At 38.4% G+C, this 24,794-nt stretch overlaps 1 protein-coding gene across 4 annotated transcripts in view; it reads left to right on the top strand.

Annotated features, from left to right (window-relative positions):
• pex5la (peroxisomal biogenesis factor 5-like a) overlaps positions 1-24,794 on the top strand; it is a 78,566-nt gene that overhangs the window by 25,409 nt on the left and 28,363 nt on the right. For 2 of the 4 annotated variants that reach the window (XM_020596822.1, XM_020596820.1), the window contains exons 2-7: positions 9,439-9,543; positions 15,801-15,912; positions 20,727-20,936; positions 22,296-22,419; positions 22,827-22,920; positions 23,212-23,241. In XM_020596822.1, coding sequence (XP_020452478.1) covers positions 9,439-9,543; positions 15,801-15,912; positions 20,727-20,936; positions 22,296-22,419; positions 22,827-22,920; positions 23,212-23,241 — 675 coding nt within the window. The remainder of the gene's footprint in view (positions 1-9,438; positions 9,544-15,800; positions 15,913-20,726; positions 20,937-22,295; positions 22,420-22,826; positions 22,921-23,211; positions 23,242-24,794) is intronic. The other 2 variants (XM_020596823.1, XM_020596821.1) reach the window with 2 other exon arrangements.

The raw sequence follows: 24,794 nt of genomic DNA, 5'->3' as shown, positions 1-24,794 counted from the left end.
AGGGAAGAAGAGCATGTTGAGAGAATGGTAAACACAGCACAGTGCATCTTCCAGTCCTCTGAGAGGGTTCCCGGGTGTGTTAACAAGAATACATCACTGTGAATAACATGACACTTGACACATGACACAAAGCCATATGGATTCCAAAAACGTTGCTTATGTCTGATGTCATTAAATACTGTTTGCACTTTAAAAGAGCTGTCAAAAGTGACAAAATGCAAATTTCCTGACAGTTGAATTAGTTTTAAATCCTATTATAGATTCTCTTTATATACACATACCTTCAGCCACAATATTAACTCTGTGTACATGCTCTATATTACTAGCCTGAGTTACACGGTATAAAAATGTTAATGTATGCAGTTATAATGAGAAATGTGAATGCATTATCCACTGCTCAGAGTGCTCAGCCACGCACAACAGAAACCTCAGCAAAATCCTTGCGTTTTTCTTTGCCAAATCCAAAGTCTAGTTTCTAATGAAATGTCCATTTGCCAGAAAACATCTTGTGCTAGTACTCCAAGTGGGAGGAGCCCAAAGCTGTCCGTAATGAATACCACAGACTACTTTTTACACTGATGTTGACACTTCCAGAGCCTTCTGCCTCACCAGTTCAGCCAAGTGGATACAGTATCCAGTGTGCATACATATTAATGAGACAAATATACATCGTTTGGTGTAGGATACCAGTTGCCCCTAGAGTTGGGTCCTTGTCAGTTTCAACTACAGTTGTACATGCTTTTTGCATGCTTTGTGCCACTGTTAATATTTTATGAGGGGCAGCCTGTGTTTCATGTTCATGTTGCAACATGAGCCTACAGTAGTCACAGGAGTTACATACACACCGCTCCTGTCCAGGTTGGAAGTTTTAATATGATGCTCTGGTCCATCAGTTGCCTGTTTTTTTAATGATGTGCACCTGTATTTCAGTTCATGACACTGAGTGAGAGTTTGTCTTGTGTAGGAGAAGTGATCCTCTTGCAGTGTTTCCCTGAGCTCCTGACCCTATAGGTACAGTAATGTCTCAATCGAACACCAAATGTGACTATGCATTTGAAATTTGAATGGCTATATATAGTAGTAGTCTTTAGATCATTCAAAAGCAGTGCTATTTTTTATTTCTCATCTTAAAGTACATTTTATACAAGAAGGCTTCATAATACCTGTTCCCCACCAGGTAATCAATTTAATTTTAGGCTGACCACTTGGTTTAAGGTTAGTGTAAGGGTCGGTGTTAGTCTCCAAGAAATGAATGTAAGTCAAAGTCAAGTCTCAGCGTGTGTGTGTGTGTGTGTGTGTGTGTGTGTGTGACAGCCTTTTATATGTCCACTGTAAAGACACAGTCCAGTTACATTACAGTACAGTGTAAATACATGAATTTTATTTGACCGATTTGTATTATACAGAACACATACTGTATAGTTGGGGTCTGTATTATTGATTATTGATAGGATAATTACTGTAAGTGCTTCACAACTGTACCAGTAATCAAGAGAGGGCGATTAATAGTGAAAAGTTGTGGATGAAAAAATAGTTGTAAACATTTATACCATTTGAAGTCTTTATTTTGTACCTAGGGAAATTGAAAGTGGGCTCTGCAATCAGTGAGCAATTCTCTGCATTCATTTGTCATTTTCATTGCAGCAGGTCAGGATTCAATCAGACAGTTTTATGGTCAGAAAATGGCTGGAATCATTCATTTCTATCACGTTGCATGCTGCTGAATATGTCTGAAGATTTAGCACTAAATTCAATTTGATTTCAAAAAGAAAGACAATATGATATCAAATGTGATTGTTAACTGAAGGCTACATTTTTTGAATTCTCAATTATTTTTCTTACACTGATCAGGTTTAAGTTGGCAGCACTTGGTCAAAATATTCAGGAATAAAGAAGATACAGAAAACAGGTGTGCTGTTCAAGTCCCCATTTCTACTAATGGATGAACCATGCTTTCACCAAAACAGCCATTTAACATTAATGACATGGTAGTTAGTGATAATGAGTCTTATATATAAGAGTGGTCCAGGTGTTTCTGTGCACCAGGCTCTACAGTATGCGATGATGGCAAAGAGTAGCACTTTTTACACACAACTGCTTTGTCAGAATTGCACTTATCTGCTGTACGGGTGACACAGTGCCACGGGTACTTTACTGAAAGTGCTTTAGAAAAGTTACAATTTTACAGCTTCTACAAGTTTTTAATGACAGCAGTGTGTCAAGTTGTTAAGTTTTTTATTTTATTCTTTTTTTAACTGATGCAAAACAACAAAATATTACTGTGTTTATTTGGCTTGTTTTTTAACCTGTTTCTTTAGATGTACAGGTTAGTTAATTTAACTCAAACATGCCTGTACATGTTGGCCCTGTGATAGACCTGGAACCTAATTTAATATCCAAATGTATGCTGGGTATCCCGCAACCCTGAACAGGATAAACACAAATAAATGGATGAAATTTTTTTTATTGGCTAGATTGTTAGCCTTTAATTTTGTCATTAGAAAAATTTATTGTTGCTATTTTGGGTTTGCTGTAGCTTTCTGCTGACAGTTGCCTGTATTCTGACAACAATAATACATGTAGAACATGTTAGTAAATAGAAAAATATTGTATCAGTGGAGATTTTTTGGTGACTAAATGCTTTTTGTCATGTACAGTATTTTTTTGGGAAAGAAATTAGCTAATTAATCATTAATATAAATAATCATGTAACCATTAGTTACAGTTGTAGATATACATATAACTATTGTGTGTTCTTTATAATCAAACCTCAATTGTTGGCAGTCCACTAGCAGCCAGTGGTGTGCTAGCATTGCTACATGCCCTGCCAGTGACTGCAGTGGCACCTCAGCTACAGCGACCAGTAGTGATTCTTAATGTTGGTGTGAACTCAGACTATCATGGATGTTTGGGCCATGATTCTCTGGCACAGGCTAGACAGCCTGATACCTTTCTATTTAAGCCATATTTGCTCAGTTGTCCTAGGAAGCAGCCTGTAAACCCTCGGGGACAGTTTTTCACCATCTCTCCCCATTAGAAGGCATTACACTTCTCTGCCTTTCCCAGACTGTCACTTCATTTTTGTGCAGGCTGCCGCCATGGCGCATCCTCTCCATAATGAAATATATTAGGTTGTGTTGTGCTGAAATTAGGTTTACTAGGAATCAATGGAATGATTGGTTTCCTGTATGTACTAGATTGTGTGTTTGATGAAAGTGTAGTTAATCAGTTTCAGACTGCATCTAAGAAGATCAACATTGTTGGCTCCACCATAAGTTATAAAAGCTTATCTTTAGTCAGCCTGAGCAGAACACAAGCTTGTCTGTGAATTTTGCTTTAATACTAGTCCTGTGGGCTCTTTTAAGTGACATTGAACCTCCTCTGTTCACAGCAGGACCCGGGTGAACAGTGTTTCAGCATAGCCTTTAGTGTTTAAGTTGCTGCCAGGGATACCAGAAAGTTACTCCATGTGGAAAATCTGATGGTGACAGCTATCATTCACAGAAGACATTCAAAAGCTTCAGTCACTACTGAATGTGCTGAAGTGAAGCACAGGTTGTTAGAAGTAACTTAACCTTTGCTTCTCAGTGGTGAGAGTCAGAGACAACAGTGTAAAAATACTGGAGTAAGTAAAAGTGCTCATTATGCAGAATGGCACATTTCACATTCCTGCATATCATATGATTGGATTATAATTACTGATGCATTATTGAGTACAACACATTTAATGTTGCAGCTGGTAAAGGGAGAGCTAATTTTATCTTGCTTATATGCATTTAATTGGATTTTTTGCTGGGTAGCTTGTGAATTTTCCACCACAAGAATGTGTACATGTGTAGATTAAACTTTGTTGTAATTTAATCTAATCTACAATCCCTCTCATACGACATTTATTATAGTGAGAATATGGTCAGAGAGCTACATAGATCATGTGACACCATGATCAAATCAAAGTAAGCATGATTCACAGCAGAACACTGACATGCCTTCCAGTAGTTAAATGCTGCAGGTGCAGAAATGCAGCCACATGGTGTTGTTCAGCAAATCACTTCTATTGTTGACTGGAGGATTTAAAGCGTCGGCAAATCTCAAATCTATACAGACTTGTCTGTCACAGTACTATAGGAGACATTCCTGACAGGCAAACACTTCTACATGACTGGCTAAGCACTGCTGTTCTGCACAATCTGTGCAAATGCAGTACATTGTACTGTAATCTCATGTGCCATTTATTGCACTTTAATTTCCCACAGCATTAAATATATTGTCACTGATTTTAATTTTTCTTTTTGCAGAAAAACAATGAATAGTTTTACATGATATGAAATACACTTATTTGCTTTCCTGCATGCAGATTTGGATGAGAAGAGAGGTACCACACCCATGTTTGTGCAATAAATAAAAGACTAACTTAGCTTAGCACACGAACTGAAAAAGGGGAAACAGCTGACCTGGCTGGTAAAGGTAACAGTCTGCCCATCAGCACCTCTAAAACCCACTAATGACTATTTAACACATCATATCTTATTTGTTTAAGCTGTACAACATACAACAAATTGTAGCTGTAGATTAAATTACATTTTGGGTTATATTTTTTTAACTGGACATTATGCTACATTAGATGACATTATATCCACACAAGAGACAATTAAAAACAAACAACTTTGCTTGCAGCCTCCAGTGCCTCTAATTAGTTCAGTGGCACTGCACTTTTGTTATGTAGGAAATAAGGTAACCAAGGAAACAAAAAACTGATCCGAGATGAGAAATAAATCCACCACGCTGCGTTTCAGGTTATAATTATGTGCGCATTCAAATAATAGCAATTATATAAGATCATTTTTCCACAAGCACAAAAGAGCATTGTCTCACAAACACAAATGCCCAGTATGTGAATGTGCCTTTAAATTGTTTTAGCTCTGAGAGTTAGATCATGTCTAGGGCTCAGACATGTTTATTAGATTGGCAGTGGCTTAATGTCACATTTTTCAAGTCTTTATAAACCGCTCAGGGAACATGAGTGAATATTAAATGTATTCTGAGGACAGAAGACTTGGCACATGGGGCAGTTATTTGCACTACAACGTAAATTTCCCTCACCTTCAGGCTGTAATCCTGGACATGATTTGTATTAGCCATCACTGACAAAAACTCTCTCGTCTGTGATTTGACACTGCTACAAAGACCTTCACAGTACATGCCAATAGCGTTGGACAGCAGCTGTAAACAGTACATTCCAAGACCACGTCAGCTTGCAGTTTTCAGTGACATACATTGTATACCTGCCATCATTCCCCACTTATTATACCAATCTCATAAAGTGTATCAAAGCCAATAAACAGTGGTAGGTAATGTTACACTGAAAACCTAGTGAGCCACCTCAGTTGAAATGGCAGCAATAAAACTGAAGACCCGCCATAACAAGTTTAGGTATTAGCCTACCTTATCCATTATGTTAGCACTGCTGGAAATCAGCGGTTGTCTTTCATTTCTGAATTGTTCTGGATGCTACAACACACTGAGCCTGAGCACCAGAGTGGGAGGCCCACAGATGTGTTTGTGTGTGTGTGTGTGTGTGTGTGTGTTGGGAATAAATGTGTCTGACTACATAATTCTCTTTTCCTTTTGAAGTTTTCATCTCAACGTGCAAGTGTATTTGTAAAAGACATTAGTCATTAGAACAATGTACCTTACTGAAGCTTGACCAGCTCAACACAGTATGTCTACTAACAGCATAAATATACCTCTTTTCAGTTTCACACTGCCTCAGGTTTGCTCTTCTGACCTGCCCATCAAAACTGCAAAAATTTGTTGCACCCCCAATTTACACTGCTGACCATTTTTCAGTCATTTGTAAGCTTACTGACTGTCATAACAACCAGAGGCTCAAATAAAGCTCTGGTTGGCCTGAACTTTGGACCCTGCTGAGGGGTCTTGTTCCTGGACAGAGAATCCTTGCCAGGATTTATTTGCACAAGCTCAGTGAATTCTTGTCAGGAAGCTCATTCCACTCATTATTTGTCACTGTACAGTACATCATGTCACTGTAGTCAGTAGTGTGCCAGATATTCTCCTCTCAAATCCACTGAATATGTGCTCGTCCCTGATTGTGATCAATTTTCCATCTGCAGAGGCATCCCAGCTGCTGTTTGTGGCCTCTCTTAGAAGCCAAGAGCAAACATACTGTACGTAAGAGGCTAGATGTCTGCCTGGAGCACCAAGAGATGCAGCAGAAACCACACTGCATTATTAGATCCAGCTGATACTAGCATGTGGCTGATATGATGAGATAATTGTGCTCCAAGTTCTGACCATTCTTTACAGTAAAATTAGAATGCATCATACCCGAATTTGAATATCCTTTATGAGATAAGATAGCTAAATATTTATTCCCGTGATATTTTTGTCTGATAGTGTTGTGAATGAATTTGTAATGAATTTCATAAAGTTTTTCGATTACTCCTCTGAGAATGTTTGTGTACAACACTGACTCTCCAACAATGTATTAATTCGAAGTTGGAAACAGCAACATTTATGTCTTCTGCCACCAACAGCATCTAATGATTTAATGATAACGTCTAGAAGAGCCCATGGTGACCAAATCTTTAGTCAGGCGCTGCTGCATTAAGGAAGGAAACAATTAAATGTTAACAGCTGTGTTATTCAGATTTTATTAAACAGAAAAAAATCATTAATTCAAATTCCCATCTTAAATATTATTACTTCTCCTTTGGCAGGGTGCATGCTGAAATGAAAGCCTTCATTCTCTTAACTTTCAGCACACACTGTAATTAACTTAGTGTCAAGGTTTCAAACAGCTGTGTAGATCAGGACACCAAAGTTCTAAAAACACCAAGACTATCAATTTCAATAGCTGTCCAGTGAGCAATGTGCTGCCATAATAATAATAATTTGGAAAATTTGTGCCAGTTTAGCAGAAGTTGACACAAAACAACACAGCAGGCCAGCCAAGACTGTGAGCCAACACAAACCGACTGCGTGTCTGGTGGAAGATATCCTCGACACTCTTGGCGCACACAATACCTGCGCATACGGCACAGAGGGAACATTCAGCGCTTTTCAAATCACATCATCTGCCGCTCCAAAAAAAACAAACAAGCAAAAACAAATGTTTAGTCTTGTTCAGAGCTTTTCTGAATCATCTCGGTGAATGCCATTTTGCTCTTGACAATGTTTTAGTGCAAGATGTTGTTCATTTATACTGAGTGAGACTAAGCTAAGGAGGCAGCACAGGTGGCTTTGGGGACTTTATTAGGAGCTAACTCCCCTTCGATGCCAAGCACATGCATTTTTTGACATGATTGGTTGAGGAAGAAATGCCTAATTCATTTTTCTGACAAGTGGGAATGTGAAAAGCCCTAATACTATCCAGTTCTATCTGAACAGGCAGCTTCACCGAGTCTACAAAACACTGAGTGTGATAAACAGCAGTTTTGTCTCTCTCTCTCTCTGGTCAACAAATTTAATTGCAGCAGGATGAGTTTTCGTCTGAATTGAAATGTGTAGTCTCCTGTGACGTCTGTGTATCTTAAAATAATTAATAGCATACTATGCTGTATAATCTAGCTTCTGGCTAAGGGTACATTCTGAAGTGAATGATTGTCTGAGGGAAACCTGGTGGTTTCTACCGTTCAGCTTCTGCCATAAAGTCGAGGTGAAAGAGATGACAATAGGCTGGCAAAATCAGTTTGACCTCTTATGTAATCAATTTTTACTGTTATGTAATGTGGCTTTGGCAGTTATTGGACAAGCTCTACACAGTTTTCTTAGGGGCTGTGGGTGGTGGATGGAGGACGGGACAGTTTATGCTCAGAGCGTACGTGTGGGTGTAGTGAAGGTCACATTAAAGTCTGGATAGGCGTTTACACAGATTATTTTGCTACTATTGACTCAAACATTGTATCTGCAAAATAGTGAACTAGTAAATGAATTAAATTACATATTCAGTAAGTATCTTTATCAGAATACAACTACAAAATATAGCAAATACTGTATCTACACAGTATTAAAAAAACACACACACAAAAATGGATATTCAAGATGTGGTATTCAAACTGTTCTAAAGAAATATGAAGAATCCCAAGAGGTTGAGGACAAAAACAGGAGTGGAAGACCAAGAAAACTGTTAAAATCTTTTAAGATGTTTCTCAGAGTTTCTTCTACGAGACCAGAGGAAATCCAGCAAGGACCTGGCAGCTACATCTGGATACCAAGATGGCAGTCCAAAGAAGGGCCGAATGGCCTTTGTGGAAGGACGGCAGCCAAGAAACCACTTTTTCATAAGGGGGACAGGAGAAAAGGCTGATTTTTGTTTTGTTTGTTTTTAAGAGAACCAAGGAAATTTACATGACTTTAGGTTCCAAACTACACCAGAAAAATAGCTTGGACTAATGCTCCAAGTGTTGTTGCAATCTGTCAGCCTGCATTCCTTTGTCACCAAGAGAAAATGAAAGAGATAAGGGTATGATGACAAGTAAAGGTCCCCAGTCAATATCAAACCAGATCCTATGATCACATGTGTTATAAAACACAACAACCGGGCCACCACACAACCAACCATATCTCGGTTAGCATCAGATATGGTCACTGGTACTGTAGGAACTATTCAGTGCCTCATGGAGGTGATGATCATTAAAGATCAAACAGCAAAAGACCTCCTAAAGGGTAACGAATAAGGCTCAATTCAGAGAAATATGGACTAAAACTACTTTCCTCTTTCATTCTTTTATCACTTAGGTCTTCTTTGGTATATATTATCACAGTTCATCCAGGTCTGAATACACAAAGACTACAGTATGTCTAAGCATGGCTGATGCTGGGCAGCAACTAACCATACTGATTAAGTGCTTTATTGTTTGGTCTATAAAAAGTGTGAAAAATGTCTATACAGGTTCCAACAATGTCTTGTCTGAATCAACAGTCCAAAACCCAAAGATATACAACACTATGTTAGAAGAAAAATTGATTAATCATTCCAGCTCCAGTGTTGTAAACATCCAGTATCACCTATTACAGGTTTACAGTCACCACTACCAGTCATATGTAACAACTTCTAGCCATGCACTTTCACCTGCCTATATACATACAGTACGAGTAATTCCTGATAAATTATAGGGTCTGTGTGACAAGCTTTGTATAATATCATGTCATAGTTTGGACAAATATTGCTGTGGACAGCCATACTCATCACTGTCTACACTCAACTCAGTCTACATTGTGCGGTGGTCCTCTTTTCATTGCCATAGTCTTGTGGAAATGTCTTCAGTCGATGTTTTGTTGCTAGACAGCCCCACACACCTGAGTATTTCCATCATTATAAGGTAAAGTTTTTTTTTGTAAGATGCCCTGGATGGGGGCAAAGAGCACTGAGTTGTCCAACTGTCCTGACACAAGTCGTTGTTGATTTCACTGTTGTAGGGGAAAGACTCTAGGGCTGCAGATAAGACTGTTGCCATGGTCCTGAAGGAGATACCAAGTAAGGCGTCATCAGAAGGGAAGCCCCTCCTCACAGTGACTACCAAGGTGGGCAGAACCATTTCAGAAACCATCCCCACCCTTCCCCCCTGCCTTCAAGCGGAACGTCCTCCTGTGTTGGCATTACTGACACAGTAGCAAAGCGCTGAGTGTCCTATAACTGACCTCCACTGTGTACTAACTCATTACTTAAGCCTTATGACTGCTGTATCTAACAAAGAAGCAAAACTTTCATTTCCAGCTGCTCTATGGGGTATAAAACTACACCACTACAATTTCACAAACATAATGATTTTATGAATTGTAGAAGCTGCCTCAAATTGCTGCAATTACCGATATTACTGTTTATCTTTTCAAATTAGCCTCTCATAGTGCTCTACCTAACTTTTATTGCATATTTAGCACGTTATTGGCGGTATTAATAAGAGGGTCAACACAAATTTCCCCTCCCATTCCTAATCAGGTCAAGCAAATCTTTTACACCTCATAAGCAGCCAAACCTCAGCACAAACAGAGTATGAATACATTTTCAAAATGCTATGTCACATAGCATAGCATTGTACTGAACTCTCCGACTACAAAATACTGCAGCAAATTACTGTACCCGCTGCTGAGCTTTTCACTCCTCCTTTGCTTTTTAACTGTTATAACTGGATGGAGTCGGGGGTGCTCCACATGCCAATATGAGTTTTGTTGCTCTGTGCTTGATTGCTTCTGTACAGTATGTGTGTGTATGCTGTTGTGTGTGTGTTCTCTTGTACACTGTATGTGTCTGTGTTTTAATAACTTGCAGCATGCTTTATACCCGTTTGATTTTGTTAACTCAGTGTCTGGTGTGATAAACTGTCAAACGAGCACCATTACCACTCAAGTGGAAGGGTTTTAATAATGGCTCAACAACATATTTGCTGACAGATGTTTGACAACAGATGGAGTTCACACCGGAAAGATATGACTTGCATATTTTTAAAAAATATGTTGTTAATTTTGCTCTAAATGTGTAAATAAGCATTTGTCACAATTTAAATGACTACAGGGCAAAGAAAATTCAGTGAAGAACAACTTCTCATTCCCTTTAACAATTCCTTTCTGTGAGGAGAGCTGCTTCTATGTGCATCTGTTAAACAGATAATAGATTCTAGCCTCCTAAGGATGCATTGTCACCCAAATCAAGACTGAATGAGGAGAAACAAATGCAAATACAAGTCCAGTTTACTGCTCTTATAGCAGCACAGCAGTGTTTGAATCATTATCTAGTTCCTAAACATTTTTAGCGAGTGTCAGCAAGGAAAAATCCTCTGTTTCACATGAATAACAGTTTTCATTATCAACCAATCAAAACTGTGTCTACCATGTATTAGCTACAGATTATACTGACTAACAAATATTGTGCAACAATAATGCCATTAAACATATTGTTTTACGAGGCATATCTGACATTCAGTGTCTACAGCTGCCATAAATCAAATTTGTCAGATTGCAACATTATGGACTTTTTCTTTTACACAACTAAATGTACACATATTTCAGTTTTCACTAAAATGTGACGATAGCTACAACAACATTTAACCAGAACAACCAAAAATCCACCACTGCTGGTGTGGAGAGTAGAAAAAGTTACAACAACTAAGATTTATTCTCGTGTGAGTATTGTTTTAAGATCAACTTGGAAAATCCTTTGATATCACATCATTCTGGTGCCATAAATGCATAAAAAATTACAAATGTGTTAATCCACAGATGGGATTGGCATAAAGTAAAATACACAATAGTACAACATTTCATCATTTATTGCCAACTTTGAAGCCTAACGACAAATTACATGAAGTCATTATGATTCATAAAATATCCAGCAAACTCCAGAATGCAGGTACATGGAAGTGCATGAATCAGCTCAGTGACACCCACAATAACAGCCTGGACACAACTATAAACAACCTGATGCATTTATAAAGATTTATAAGAATCAAGAAAACATTTAAAAATACAGTACATCATTTGAAGTTTTAAATGTGAAATCATTCCTGATCACACCATCCCTACATAGCTTGGAGGTTTTACAACTGGTGGAAAGTCTATGCTTTGATATTTTGTATCTACATTTAACTTTATAGTATGATGTTTTTCATCCTCTCCACCTTTTCCTGTCCTCACCTAAACCTTGCCACCTTCAAGGCTCTGACAGATTTAACTGGTACAGAGCTCCCCCGACAGCAACATTTGAGAGATCACTTGGAGTCAAGCCCAAGTGGCACAATTAGCCTAGGTTTTCCATTACATAATTTCTAGATTACTCCTTAAAGCACTTGTAAACAGAATGGCAAAGTGCTTTGCATAGGAGAGGAGCATAAAGGCAGGGGAGTAAAGCAGAAAACAAAGACACCATGGGAAAACGGTAACCTCCTTGTACTGAGTAATGAACAAACAGCTCAGAAAGCTTGTCTCTTGGGTTAAGAGTGAACCTATAATTGGCATTTGTATGCTACCTGCTACCTAAGTCCCTGATGCAGCTCCCCAGATGACTGCGGTAGAGCTTACTGTCCTCATTTTCTGGATGATTAGAAGAGTAAAATGAAGAGGTCTCATCATTTCAAAACCATTATTCAAAAATGGCCCCCATGGCAGTCACAGAAGTGCTTTGAAGAACATCTCCAGTGCAGATAGCGCAGTGTCCTTCATCAGGAGACTGCCAGCAGTGATGTACAGACAACTTTCATCCTCACAGTCCTGACTCAACTTTCAGGCACATCTGTAGTGCTGTTGTTATTACAGTATGCAACAAGAGATTCTTCCTTTTCAGTTCTCCTGTCCCACGGCTCCACTGAGTTTTTGAAGAGCACGCTACATTTATACAGCGCAGCCGACATTTATGTCAAATAGATCAGTCAGCTAAGAAGCTGGGTGGCTGGAGCTACATTTGATTTGTTAATACAAAAACATAAAACACATGGAGAGACTGAAGTTGTACATTATCATCATCTATAATGTACAACATATAATACTGTAAATTTTCATGATATGTGCAGTGATATATTATTATTAATTTGATTTCATTACAAACTAATCTCAAACATGTGAACAACACTGTACATACTTCATGTGCCTGAATCAACATTGTCTGTGTGAGCTAAAAAAAAAAAAGTGAAACTGTAGGAACCCTAAGATCACTGTGGCTGGATTGGATTGAAAGAGAAATAACCTGCAACAATACTGATGACTGAGAAATAGGTAAGCCATTTAGGCACAAATTCAAAATAGGTTACTAATCATTTTTAATGAATTTTATGTTGTTCAAGTGTTTGCATCCTTGAGTAAACCGGATTCATATTTTGAAATTTAACAGATAAATATTAGAAGAAAAAGAAGCCAGTTTTCTCAGCACCATATACAGTACATAACACAGTGAGCTAGAGCACCATATCCCCACTCCCTCCCAACAACAACTAACGCACACACACACACACACACACACACACACACACACACACACACGGACTAAAAGAGAAACTGTTTCAGTGTGGTAAATAATAAAGGCCGGGTGGAAGAATGCTGCTGTTTCTGTTTTCTATAAATGACAGGCAGACTTTCTCTCTGCCAGAGGAGGGTCTGTCACTTTACTAATTCCTGCCTATGTGTTAGGTGATATTTTACCTACATTAACACCAACAATTGTAACTGAGTTAACAGTAGCGCAGCCTTCAGTCAGGCTCAATTACACTTTTCCCAAACATTGTAAATCACACGATAAATTCGACCTTTAAAAACAAGTCTGCCCCTGTGTATTCTGGTCCTGTGCTTTGTCACTGTAGTTCAGAATTAGGGGATATGCACTGGCTGGCAGCAGTGGAGGGTGAAATCAGGTTACTTCTCACTGTGAGGCTTCCCATGAACTAAAGCTTTGTTCTGACACCAGAACAGCACAAACTCTAATTACAGTACCTGTGCTGGGTCAGCGTTGCAGCAGCATGGCACAAACTCTCACTCAACAAAGTAATGACCCTTCTCTGGATGTTATTTATACACTATTTCAAAGGTTCTCTGTCTGTGGTAAAAGTTACTGCAGGTCTGTCCTTTTATCTTAAGTGCAGAAAGAATTAATTCCAAACTAGGTGTCATCATCTTTGTCTTTCTTGATTTCATTCATCTTTTGAGCATCATTATTAAATGGCAAGTAAAAAAAAACCATTTCTTTTATTCAAATTCCATGAAGCAAAGTTGAGCATGAAAATTCATAATGTCCACCTCATCATAAATTAGAATTAGTCTTCTCTTTTAATGTGGATGAACTATACATCTGTAATTGTAAGGGCACAGTTCAGCAGCTTTCATATTACGCGAATGACATGTTGTGTGTGCTACATGCTTGGTAATTAAACTTGTAGCAGCTTCATTAAAATTCTGCTTGTGAGTATGGCCTGGAGAGCAACAACATCAAATGTCATGTTTCTGCACTGCCAGCATTACATATATGCTTCAGGCTGACAACAGAGGTAGTGGCTTACCCTTTCGATGGGTCAAAATTGGTTTTCCCCTCCAAATCATTGAGCGTTGGTTGGCAAATTGTGGCCAGTTGCACCTGGAGTATCATGGCTTCAGGGCACCAGTAATGAATTAGATGTAAGCTATTCTGCAGCTGCACTGGCAAGCCTACAAACCAGTGAATCACAGGCAAGATGATTAGCATTTTCATGATCTGGAAGGTGAGCTAGGCAATAATGGTTAAGCAATTATTTTTGGGGACATGTCCATCAGGCTTCTCTCGACCCAGCTCAACTCAACGGTGAATGGCACTCATTCAGTCAGATTACATTCACTGTACTGTAGTAAACTGAGTATCTTTATTAATCTGAGACCCAGTTTCCTTAAATGTATACATTTAACTGGGTTTTTAAAGTGGTTTACTGTACTGAATGTGCATGAGAAAGACTTCAGACAGGCAAAGCATCATTTTCAGGTGCCATTACTTACTTGTGTGTGTAACATACTTGGCCAAATAAAAGGTGATCATTATTATTGGTGTTATCATTAACACCTGTGCTTTTCTTATTCTGACAAGTTAAAATGTCCACTTGAAGAGTGATAACACCTGCATGGGTGTGAAGGGCATGGATGTATTAATGGAGAACTGGCTACAGCATTGCTAGATGGCACCCTTTCATTCCTATGAAAGTTGCTCAGAGGTGCAAGATTTGAAATAAATCATCATGCTTCTGGATTCCAGCCATAAAAATTATCCGGATGTTCCACACATTTCCGTTTTTGGGCACTTGTGTCTGCCACCAGATGAGCTGGGTGACTTCCGGTTGGCTCCACGCACACATGAATGGAGGAAAATGAAAATATCCCATGACTAAACTAGACTTTCCAAATGATATTGGACCAAATGAATCAAATTCTGTTAATAAAAATACTCATCTTGTGGGGTTTGTGATGCTCCAAAAAATGTATTCACCATTTTACAGCCACTCCTTTTCCAATGATTCTCTATGGGACAAATGCTTTTTTGGGTCAGCGTGCATCACATGATGAATGTGGAAGTTGTAGTAATGCAGTTTGGCCACTATACCAGATATGCTTCACAGCCCAGCATTGTTGCACAGTCTTTAAATACAAACCACAACTAAAACTCAGTGACTTTCAAACACACTCACACACAAGAAATACTGTTCTCTACAGTCTGTTCTCACAGTGTACCATCAGTCCACAAATGCCTAATGTTTTGATTAAATTAAAAAAGAAAAGCCCTCTTCAGCCTGTAGAGTCATCACTGACATATTTAAAATATGCCTACTCTGGTTAAAAACGGAGGTTCAAGAGACATCAGACGAGTACACACCAAGGCGGGTTTTTCCAGGAGCCAGGTAAATTATGTGAAAACAGTCTCCAGTTTCCAGCAACCAGTGTCTAAACATCCACCAGCTGGCTGATGTTTAGTTGGTTTTAGCTGCACATTTGGGAAACATCAGCTAACACCCACAAGAGCTAATCCCTCATAGTTTCTCTGTGTTGTTCACATAAACATTCACATCACAAACTTAAAACTGTTGAAACCATCTCTAACATCTAAATGGATCAAATCACATTTACACTAAGCCACTTTGGTGTGTTTAGACGCTGTGAATAAATGATGTGCTTCTGTCTTCCTAAAAAGACACAAATATGTAGAAGCCCTTTACACTACAGGGATGTGTCAACATAAGGACCCTGGTGTGATCTGAACAACATAGCAGGGACACTGCAGAGGTTATGATGGGAGAAACAAGCTGAGTGAAAGTCTGAACTGTCCTGTCTGTTTGCCCTTACAGCTGGTGAGTGAGCAACAAGAGAGCCGCCCACTTCTAAGCCCTTCCATTGATGATTTCCTCTGCGAGACTAAGTGTGATGGGGTTTCCCGCCCAGTGACTTCCAACACAGCTGGTATTGTACAGTGACTTTTCAGTCTGAGAAAAAAAAAAACTGTCTGACTCATGTAATGCAAATAGGCATAATAGACCACTAAGCATTTGAAGTCATTTTTTAGTTGGAGTCATTTTTCATTTGCTGTTGAAGACACCCTTTAACTCTTATGACAGTGCTCTCTGCTGTCAAAGTGTCAATAACTGTATAATTACACTGCACTATACGTGGGGAAAACTCTGAGAAAATGATGTTGCTCCATTAAATGCTGCCTCCTGTTAACATGTTTTTCATCAACCATGGCAACAATACTGGAGCAGTTGTTTATTATTCAGCTGTCTATTAAACCAGATTCATACCCATCATCACTGTAGCAACACAGAAACTGACTTTACTTGGAAAATTAGGCAAGTAAAAAAGAAAATGAATCTCTTTGAACATTAGCCATTTACTGAGGATGTAATGATGTAATTTCACGATAGAAAAAAATGTCTTGATAATGTCTTAGGACTATGACAGTGTCTATATATGGTTATTTCTAGCCTACTGAGAACCCAACCAGCCACAAAAGAGAGATTCAAACAGGGGGTACTAAAACACTGATGCTCCACTGTGAGTGTGACTTGTTTTATTCACAAGATCCTGTTACTTAAATAGCCCTAAGATGGACTGGCGACCTGTCCAGGGTGTACCCCACCTCTCGCCCGCAGCTCCAGCCCCCCGTGACCCCGTTTGGGACTAAGCGGTATAGAAAGTGGATGGGTGGATGTTACTTCAATAATATATTATATTATCTCATAGACTGCTACATTATCTTTGATATACATTATACAAAATTATTTCTGCGTTATTTAGTCAAGGGCATTGTTTTCATTTTTTTATCATTATAAATATTGTATCGTGGACTTTTATCGTGGCAATATCGTACCATATGGTACAGTGTGTAAATAATGTTACAATAATATATAATAGATATCAGTAGAGCGCGTGAAATTTATGTCTGCCTCAGTACATACAGTACAAATCAAAGGTTTGAACACACCTTCTTATTTTTTGGTTTTCTTTGTCATTTCTTTGTATATTCATACTGAAGACATTCAAAAAAATGAAATGATGCAAGCTGTTCATTACTCTGCCTCTTGGTCAAATAGCCCTTACATACATGTAATGTATCAGGGAGGTGTGTTGTTGGTCATTGTCCTGTTGAAAAACAAATGATGTCCACTAAGTATGTCTACTAAGATGTCCCACTAAGTAGAAAACAGATGGTATGCTGTGCCATTGCAGATACAGTAGTTGTGGTAGCCAAGCTGCTTATGTGTGCCTTAGATTCTCAAAAAATCTAAACAGGTCACCAGCAGAACACCTCCTCACTATCAGACACCATGGTAAGAACCATGATGGCATCCATTCACCTTCTCACAGCAGCTGGAACCAGAATTCTCACTGCCTAAGCCATCAAACCAAATTAGACCAGTGGAAATAAGTAATGCCCATTCCTTGTGATTCTTGTCCCAGACAATTCTCTTCTTCTTCTCGTTCTCCCTCAGTAATGGCCACCTTTGAATAGCTGATGGTGAGACATGTCTTTTACTTGACCTCTGGGTCTGGTGTAGACTAATCTGAAGTGCCATTAATTGGTGATTTCTGAAGCTGGTAGCGAACCTATACTTGCAGCAGAAGCAACACATGAGAGCCATGTTTCATTAGACCGTTTGATGGTTTTTGTGGCTGCACTAGAAAAACCTTTAGAAGTTCTTGAAATTTTCCACATTGAATGGCCTTCATGTTTTAAAGTAATGATGGACTGTTGTTTTTCTTAGTTGAGTGGTTCTTGCCATAATAAGAATTCTGAAAGAAATGCTAAAGGCAACTGGGTCAAAGTAGGTGTTGAGAAATTGAATGTTCTGCCTTTAACAGATGCCAACTGCCATCTTGGTATCCACATAGATAGGACCTTGATCACTGAACTGCACCATCTTTTGAATGATGATTTACAGAATCTGACTGCACAACTGATAGGTGTTATCTCCAAACTGGCTACCGACTGTACTGATTCAGGCGGGCAAAGTATAAGGAATGTTGTGGAAAACTCTGAACCTTCTGTCTCCCCAAAACTTTCTGCTGCTCTCACTGTCAGCGATGTGGCCCTAATATAGCTGGTCATGAATCTCAAAATTCTTAAAATGATCAAATCCTGCTCAAAATGTAGTCTAGGTATTTATGTACCACTTAAAGGCATTATTCATGCAATTTTCACATTCTTTGTATGTTAAAAAGAAGTGCAATATTAAATGAACACAATAATGCATCACAACTGCAATCCAGTAACCTACATTCTGCATAACCAGTACTTTTCTTTTGGAAGCCAGGTATTTTTTTCTATGCTAATACTTTGAGTGCAGGACTTTTGCTTATAACAGAGTATTTTTAGACTGTAGTACCAATACTGTTATTTAAGTAACAGATTGGAGATGTTTTTCCACTACTGTCCATGTACAGTTTAACTCTTTAGAGTTTCAGTAACAGCTGTACTCTGAGGGATGAGATGTTCAAAGGTTTATTAGTTTGTAGGGTATGTATGCCATTGTCTATTTCACCGTCCCATATTTTCTGTTATTTATCTTTATGTTGTAAAGCTCAAAGCTCCAATGAAATGATTATTTGCTCACTGTCGGCCACTTGACCTTAACAAAGCAGCTTCTTTAGGTCAGTATACAATCACCCAGTTAAAATATGCATTTGATGAGAAAACTGTGCAATTGTCTTCCCAGTCTCATCACTTCAAGTAGACTCGAGGGTGCCAAAACATTTTTGACATCATTGCCTTTTCATGAACAGCTTGTGGTTCTTTTTGATGCTGGAAGCTCTACAGGCAACCTTCCCCACGAGCGTGTCTCCCTTGATTTGTAATTGTACTTGTCATCTAAAGAGCGCACGGCATGAAAGACAAGCACACTCTCTAATTACACAGAGATTTCAGTCAACAAATGCTCTCAGTTGGTTATCATGAAACAGCAGCACACCAATTATTCAGTCATGTGTCTGTAGTTCTGAGCTTGTGTTGCACCAAAGAGAGGCATGTTCGTTTGTAGGTTGCCCAAATAACCAGTGCATTAAAAGATGGTATGAATCTATCTTAATGTAACAAGCTTAACTGTAAGAACAACAACTGCCACCCTGTTTGTTTGTTTGACAGTCTTTTCCTCTGACATATGGTCATAAAAATCAGGTGGCAATTTAAAGATCATTACAAACTGAAACGTGAATTATTTCATGTTAACACAGAATAGTAGTGTGGACATAGGAGAGCACAAAGCAACTCAGTTCCAACATCCTGAACTTCATTTACAATGTTCATGTGATCCATTACAGTGATATTAATAAGAGGGAATTTATTTCTTATTTCACCTGCAAGATGACTGTAGACCTACAGCTCTAAAAATACCCAAAGATGCAGCCTAGAAATACCAGGAAACAATGGCAACAGAAAACCAGCAGCAGATCATATTGATGACTTGACTAAAATTGCAACAAATCAACTGCTAACACAGAACATATATAAAATATAAAAGAAGGGTGGAAACAGTAGCAAAGAGAAAAATCAGCAGAGTGAAGTGTAGGCAGTGTGTACTGCACACACACAAAAGCATTCAGAAAAAGAAAACAGATTTGATCACTTACTTTCTGCTGAAATTGTCATAATTACTCAACTTGCACAACTCTTCTTTTTTTAATGTAATCTGATATTACAATAACATTTTACTGCACTCGTGAACGTGGACGGCAGCACAGACAAAAGTTGAGTCCCTTGACAGAAGGCTCTGTTCTTCTTTGCTGCTCAACCAACCTGAGATTGAATTACTTAATTGACCAAATGGAGTTCTTCAAAGGGCAGTCTTATCCTTATCAGACTGTGCAGGCCTAAAGTATATTTATGGTGTTTTTCCATTAACGCGGTTCAGTCCGCTTTTATCATATGGAGCCAAGTGGGCACAGGTTGGCCTCTGTGAGCGATTTTAAAATTTAAACGTTTCTATAAGGGAACAAAGATATAGAGTATAACAGGGTTACCATGAAAAGGCACCCAAAGGATTTGGTTTTATTGTGGAAATTAGTAATAATTCATAAATCTATTTGAAAATTCTAATTGTCTATAACTATATGATTAAAGATATTATATAGACTGTTCATTTAATTATTATTGCAGTATACTGCAAATAAGACATCAAGCAGTTAAGGCTGGTGATTGATCTGTGTACCCTGCCTCTTGCCCCAGTAGATTGGCTCCAGTCTTAATTTCCATAGGATAACAAATATAGATAATGCACAGATGCTTGTTGGGTAACTTCAGAAACCATTACCCCCACACTTTACCATCAGATACAGGAGCTGTGTCCAACCATTTCTGCAACTTTCATAAACCAATATTCCAGCATTCATGTTCACATTATGCCATGACTGGCTAGCTATGTGTACATGTGCAAGTATAGTGGACTAAACTTCTCTCTCTAGGTCTCTTTGTCACTATTCGTGTGAACAAACGAGTTCAGTATGGTTGATCAACTCAGGTATAACATTTTTTATTCCCAATGTGGTCAGATGGAACATGAAACTTAAAAACATAAATAAATAAATTTTACCTTTCGATAGCACTACTAGAAGTCAAAAACTCCAGTGTGCCATTAATGTCCCTAATGCATGTGAAAGATGTGAGCCTGTTCTTTCCCAGTATCACATTGCTAAAAAATAAATAACCTGCTTAGCAATATTTGTTATAAGCAAAAGTACATTTATGAAGGAGCAAAGCTAACCTAGTGTTATCTCCTTCACAGTTCTGTCTTCAACACTGGACTTACTGGATCTCAGTGAACCGGGCGAGAGGAGGAACAGCAAGGACAGGAGTCGTCCCCTGTTGTCACGAGGTAACAGCCAGAAGAGCAACTCACACAGGAAGAAAACTGATGAAACAGAGCTAATCCAGGTGGAAGTTGAAAAGACGGGATCAAATATGAGAACCCCAGAAAGGGCATCACTAGACACAGGTGATTCTTTTCATCATCTTCTATCAAAAACCACTGAGCTCCCAGGGAGCAATAAGTACAGAAGAAGTTTCTGAAAACAAATGCTTGCAAACTTTATTTTCCCTGTAATTACTGCTAATTTGCATAGTTATTTCAGGAAGATCTGGGGCTATTTTTAGGAAATACTGGACTTTTTTAACGCAAATGTTTGACTTCTGTTTTAAAACCCATCATTCTGTTAAGAAAAACTTTCAGGTCAAGAAATTTTGAATCCTGTCGGAAAAAGAGCAGAACTGGTCTAAAAATAAGACAGTTCACCTCAGTGTCAGTGCAGATACACAGAACAACCCAGGAACAACAATATGTACAGTGTCTTTTGTAACACAGCTTATATTGTGTTTCCTGCTATCCATTCTGTAAAGTTATTTACATACTATACCATATGCATCCAGAAAGTTTGAACACTGAAATAATCTACTCTGCTTTATCTTGCTGTCAACTGCTTCCCCCAGTTTCCCAACCTCCTCCAACTCCCACTCCTATCATCCCCCATGAAACTCATGTCAAGACAGGCTAAAAAGGAATCAAGCCAATTACCTGTAATGAAAGAGGTTGTCCTGGAGGAAACAGCCAATTACCTTTAACATTTTCAGCTGGCAAAAACAAAGTCTTCAATGAAAACTAATTATGCAGTTGAACAGTGTAGTGAATAATTCATAGCGGTGAGATTTTAGCTTTGAGCACGAAGTTTGTCCTCTCAGAAAACTTACATTTGACTAAAAGGCTTGTATATCAACTAATGAAACAACTTGCTGCATTTAAATGTATGTTGCTGTTAAATGAATATGCAAAACATTTTTCCAAAGTTCAAATTACATTTGTATTTGTTTTGTGCTAATCTGAACAAACTGTTGTCCAATAAGACAAAATATTAGCTGACCACCTATTTTTCATTTTTTTTAAAAAGGACTAACACTGTATAAAACAAAGTTAACCCCATAAACAAGAACTATGCTGAAATGTTTAACATTTTTGTCAACTAATAAAAGTTAAATGAGAATAAGACAGATGGACAAATCCATGTATTAAAAGGGCAATTACACACTATTGAGTGCATGTCTGAAAGGGGCTAACAACTAAAAAAAAATCAAATAACTACAATTTGACCACAACTAATGTACACTGTCATCAAAAAATGATCAAAAATGTTGTGCCAAAGTTAACATTATTGTTCTCACACTAGTGGATATTTCAAAGATCAGTTTCAGTTTCAATATGAATTATTTGGTAAAAGGGTAATTCTGATGTGGAACAAATTAACCTGATTTGCCTCTTTTTTATTTAGTCTGTTTTATGATTTATTATTATTACTACCACCAGCTAACATTGGTTCACCGCTGGATAAATGGGAAGAGCTGAACCCAAATCCTGAGAGAAATGGCAACAGAAAATGGAAGTTGGAGAGACGACGTTCATCTAAAAATTCATCCAATGAGTTTCTGTGGTAGGTACTGTCCTGACCTGGCATCACTGTGACAACTGTGATGTTTAGGCACTCAACACTTGATCATAACCATAGTTGTTGTTTCCATGTCCAAATACTGTACAAATTTAAACATGTTAGTAGTGAATGCTAATAAAAACATTGTGATTAAATCTAATACGTGGTTTTGCAGAATCATCCAATGTCTTTTCTGGGGATGTGTGCATTTCTGGATCTTGGATCAAAAATGGCCTCAGGAGTTTGTACAGTGCTACTGAAAACAGGTTTACAGGAGAACAAAAGTGCCAAATCTGGCAAGAAGGCACTGATTTCCAAGAAGAGAAAAGTCTGCTTATACACAAAATGTGAAATGCATCTGAAGCGCATCATCTGCATCATTTATCCCATCTTTCCATTTCCTCCTTTAGGTCCATAGACTGTAAAACCCAGTTAGAGCCATCAAATAAGAACTGCTTGGAAGCGAACACCAAAGTCGAGCCAGAGTCTGCCCTGTCATCTCAAGTAAGTGCTCAATATGACAGAAGCAGGCAGTAATCATCATTATTGTATGTGCTGTCTGCACTGGAAATCAACATCGTTTTAAAGCGAGAAAGCCTCACAACATCTCCAGCATATGGTCCTAATGGTCATAACAGTTTAATGGAACAATGAACTGAACTTGTTTATCCAGCAAATGCATGTTAATGCATGATAATCCAGCATTAATATTAAAGTTTGCTTCTAATAAGACACCCTATTGTGCGATTGTTTACCCGTCATTTTTTCCTAACACCTACAATTCTTCCATTTCAGCTCAACAGGCAGTATGTTAGTGGACGATATGTAAGCCTCCCTATGCATCCTTTCATATAATACTGAAAGACATATTTACATTTGCACCGCGAAAACAGCATCACACCATCTCATAAAATTGGATTTAAAAACACCAAAAAGAGGTGATTGTGTTGAGGCCAAAAGGCACCTCTGAGGCAAATCCAGATTGACTGTTTGCCTTGAGATTGTTCCTTTGTGGTGCTACGAGGTCCAAATGTTATGCGCTTTCCTAGTGCGTTGATGTCTCTGTGTAGGTCTGCATAAAGGCTCCTGTTTCCAGACACCATTATTAGATTAACAGCCTATGAATTATTCAGCAGCTTTACTCTGAGCCCATTAGTGTTGATCTCACCAGGCTAGCTAAGCATACATCACCTTTTCAGTACTCAAATAAATAATAGATTTGGAATTAAAGATAACCCTCTGATATAGAGGGGCGTTATTGGCAAACAAACGTTATATTTGTTTTGCTCAGGTGTTTACACAGTAGCTTGCTGACAGAAATACTGTAAAGACTGGTTTTAGTTTCCTTCTTGGCAGGTACCACACATACACACACCCGAAAAGGAAAATGCATGCAAAGAAGGGAGATGTGTGGTGCATGAGCTTTACATACACAGAATTGGCATAAACATGTTTGAGCTTTAAGAAAAATCGACCCACAGATTAATTTATAGTGTGCAGTATGTGGCCCACAAAGTGTATATCTAGTTTAAGATGCCTTTCCGGGACTACCATGAGAGATGAGATTTAAATTTTACAAAATAAGCTAAGTGCCAGTGCCAGTGATAGCTTCAGCTGACAAAAGTGATGGCTGCTGGCATGGGATATGACACTACTTTTGTGCACTACATTGTCTTAAATCAAGAAACTGTTGTTGCAAAAATTCCAACAATCTTGAGCAGTAAACCTGCCACATTATCACTCTAAACTGCATATGTGTGTAGCATTCTTGGCTAATGAGTCTTGGGCTTGACACAATTTTCCTGTAGATAATTGAAAGAATTTCTGGTATTAAACAGAGCCAAATCTTAGCAGATTAAAAAAAACATTTTTAAAAATCCAGAAAGAACACAAAGCAACAGTGGTCAATAACTGTTTTGTAGAGTGTACAGTAGCTGGGTGGATTTTTTTTTAACAACCCAATTTCTTCACACAACACACCATTGAAAACAAAGAATACTATAAATGTAGCAAGATTTTTTTTTAACACTGCATGCCTTTTATCCTTTAAAAAAAAGGGGGGGGGGGTTCTGCAATAAATGAATGAGGCCATTACTTCTGAGCCCATTAATACTGAGATCAGAGATAGAGTGGTTGATTCCTCTGTAATGTTTTGCTAGCCCTGGGATTCACAGTCATTGATATTAGTGCATTATCACATGTGAGCGTATATGAAAATCATTTCCCCTTTGTAGTTTACAGTGTTCCATTGGTCAAGTTTGATTTTTGCAAAGGTTCATATCCAAGTTCGTAGCAGAGACGCTATCGGCAAATTTCAGAGTTTGACAGTGCATGTGCTCACAGAAATGGGCCACAGTTGGGTGGAGGCGGGGGGGGGG

The sequence above is a fragment of the Monopterus albus genome, unplaced genomic scaffold (assembly GCF_001952655.1).
Source record: "Monopterus albus unplaced genomic scaffold, M_albus_1.0 scaffold31.1, whole genome shotgun sequence".
Classification (NCBI taxonomy): domain Eukaryota; kingdom Metazoa; phylum Chordata; class Actinopteri; order Synbranchiformes; family Synbranchidae; genus Monopterus; species Monopterus albus.
Note: the sequence above shows the minus strand (reverse complement) of the source record. Positions and strands in the feature narration are given on the sequence as shown.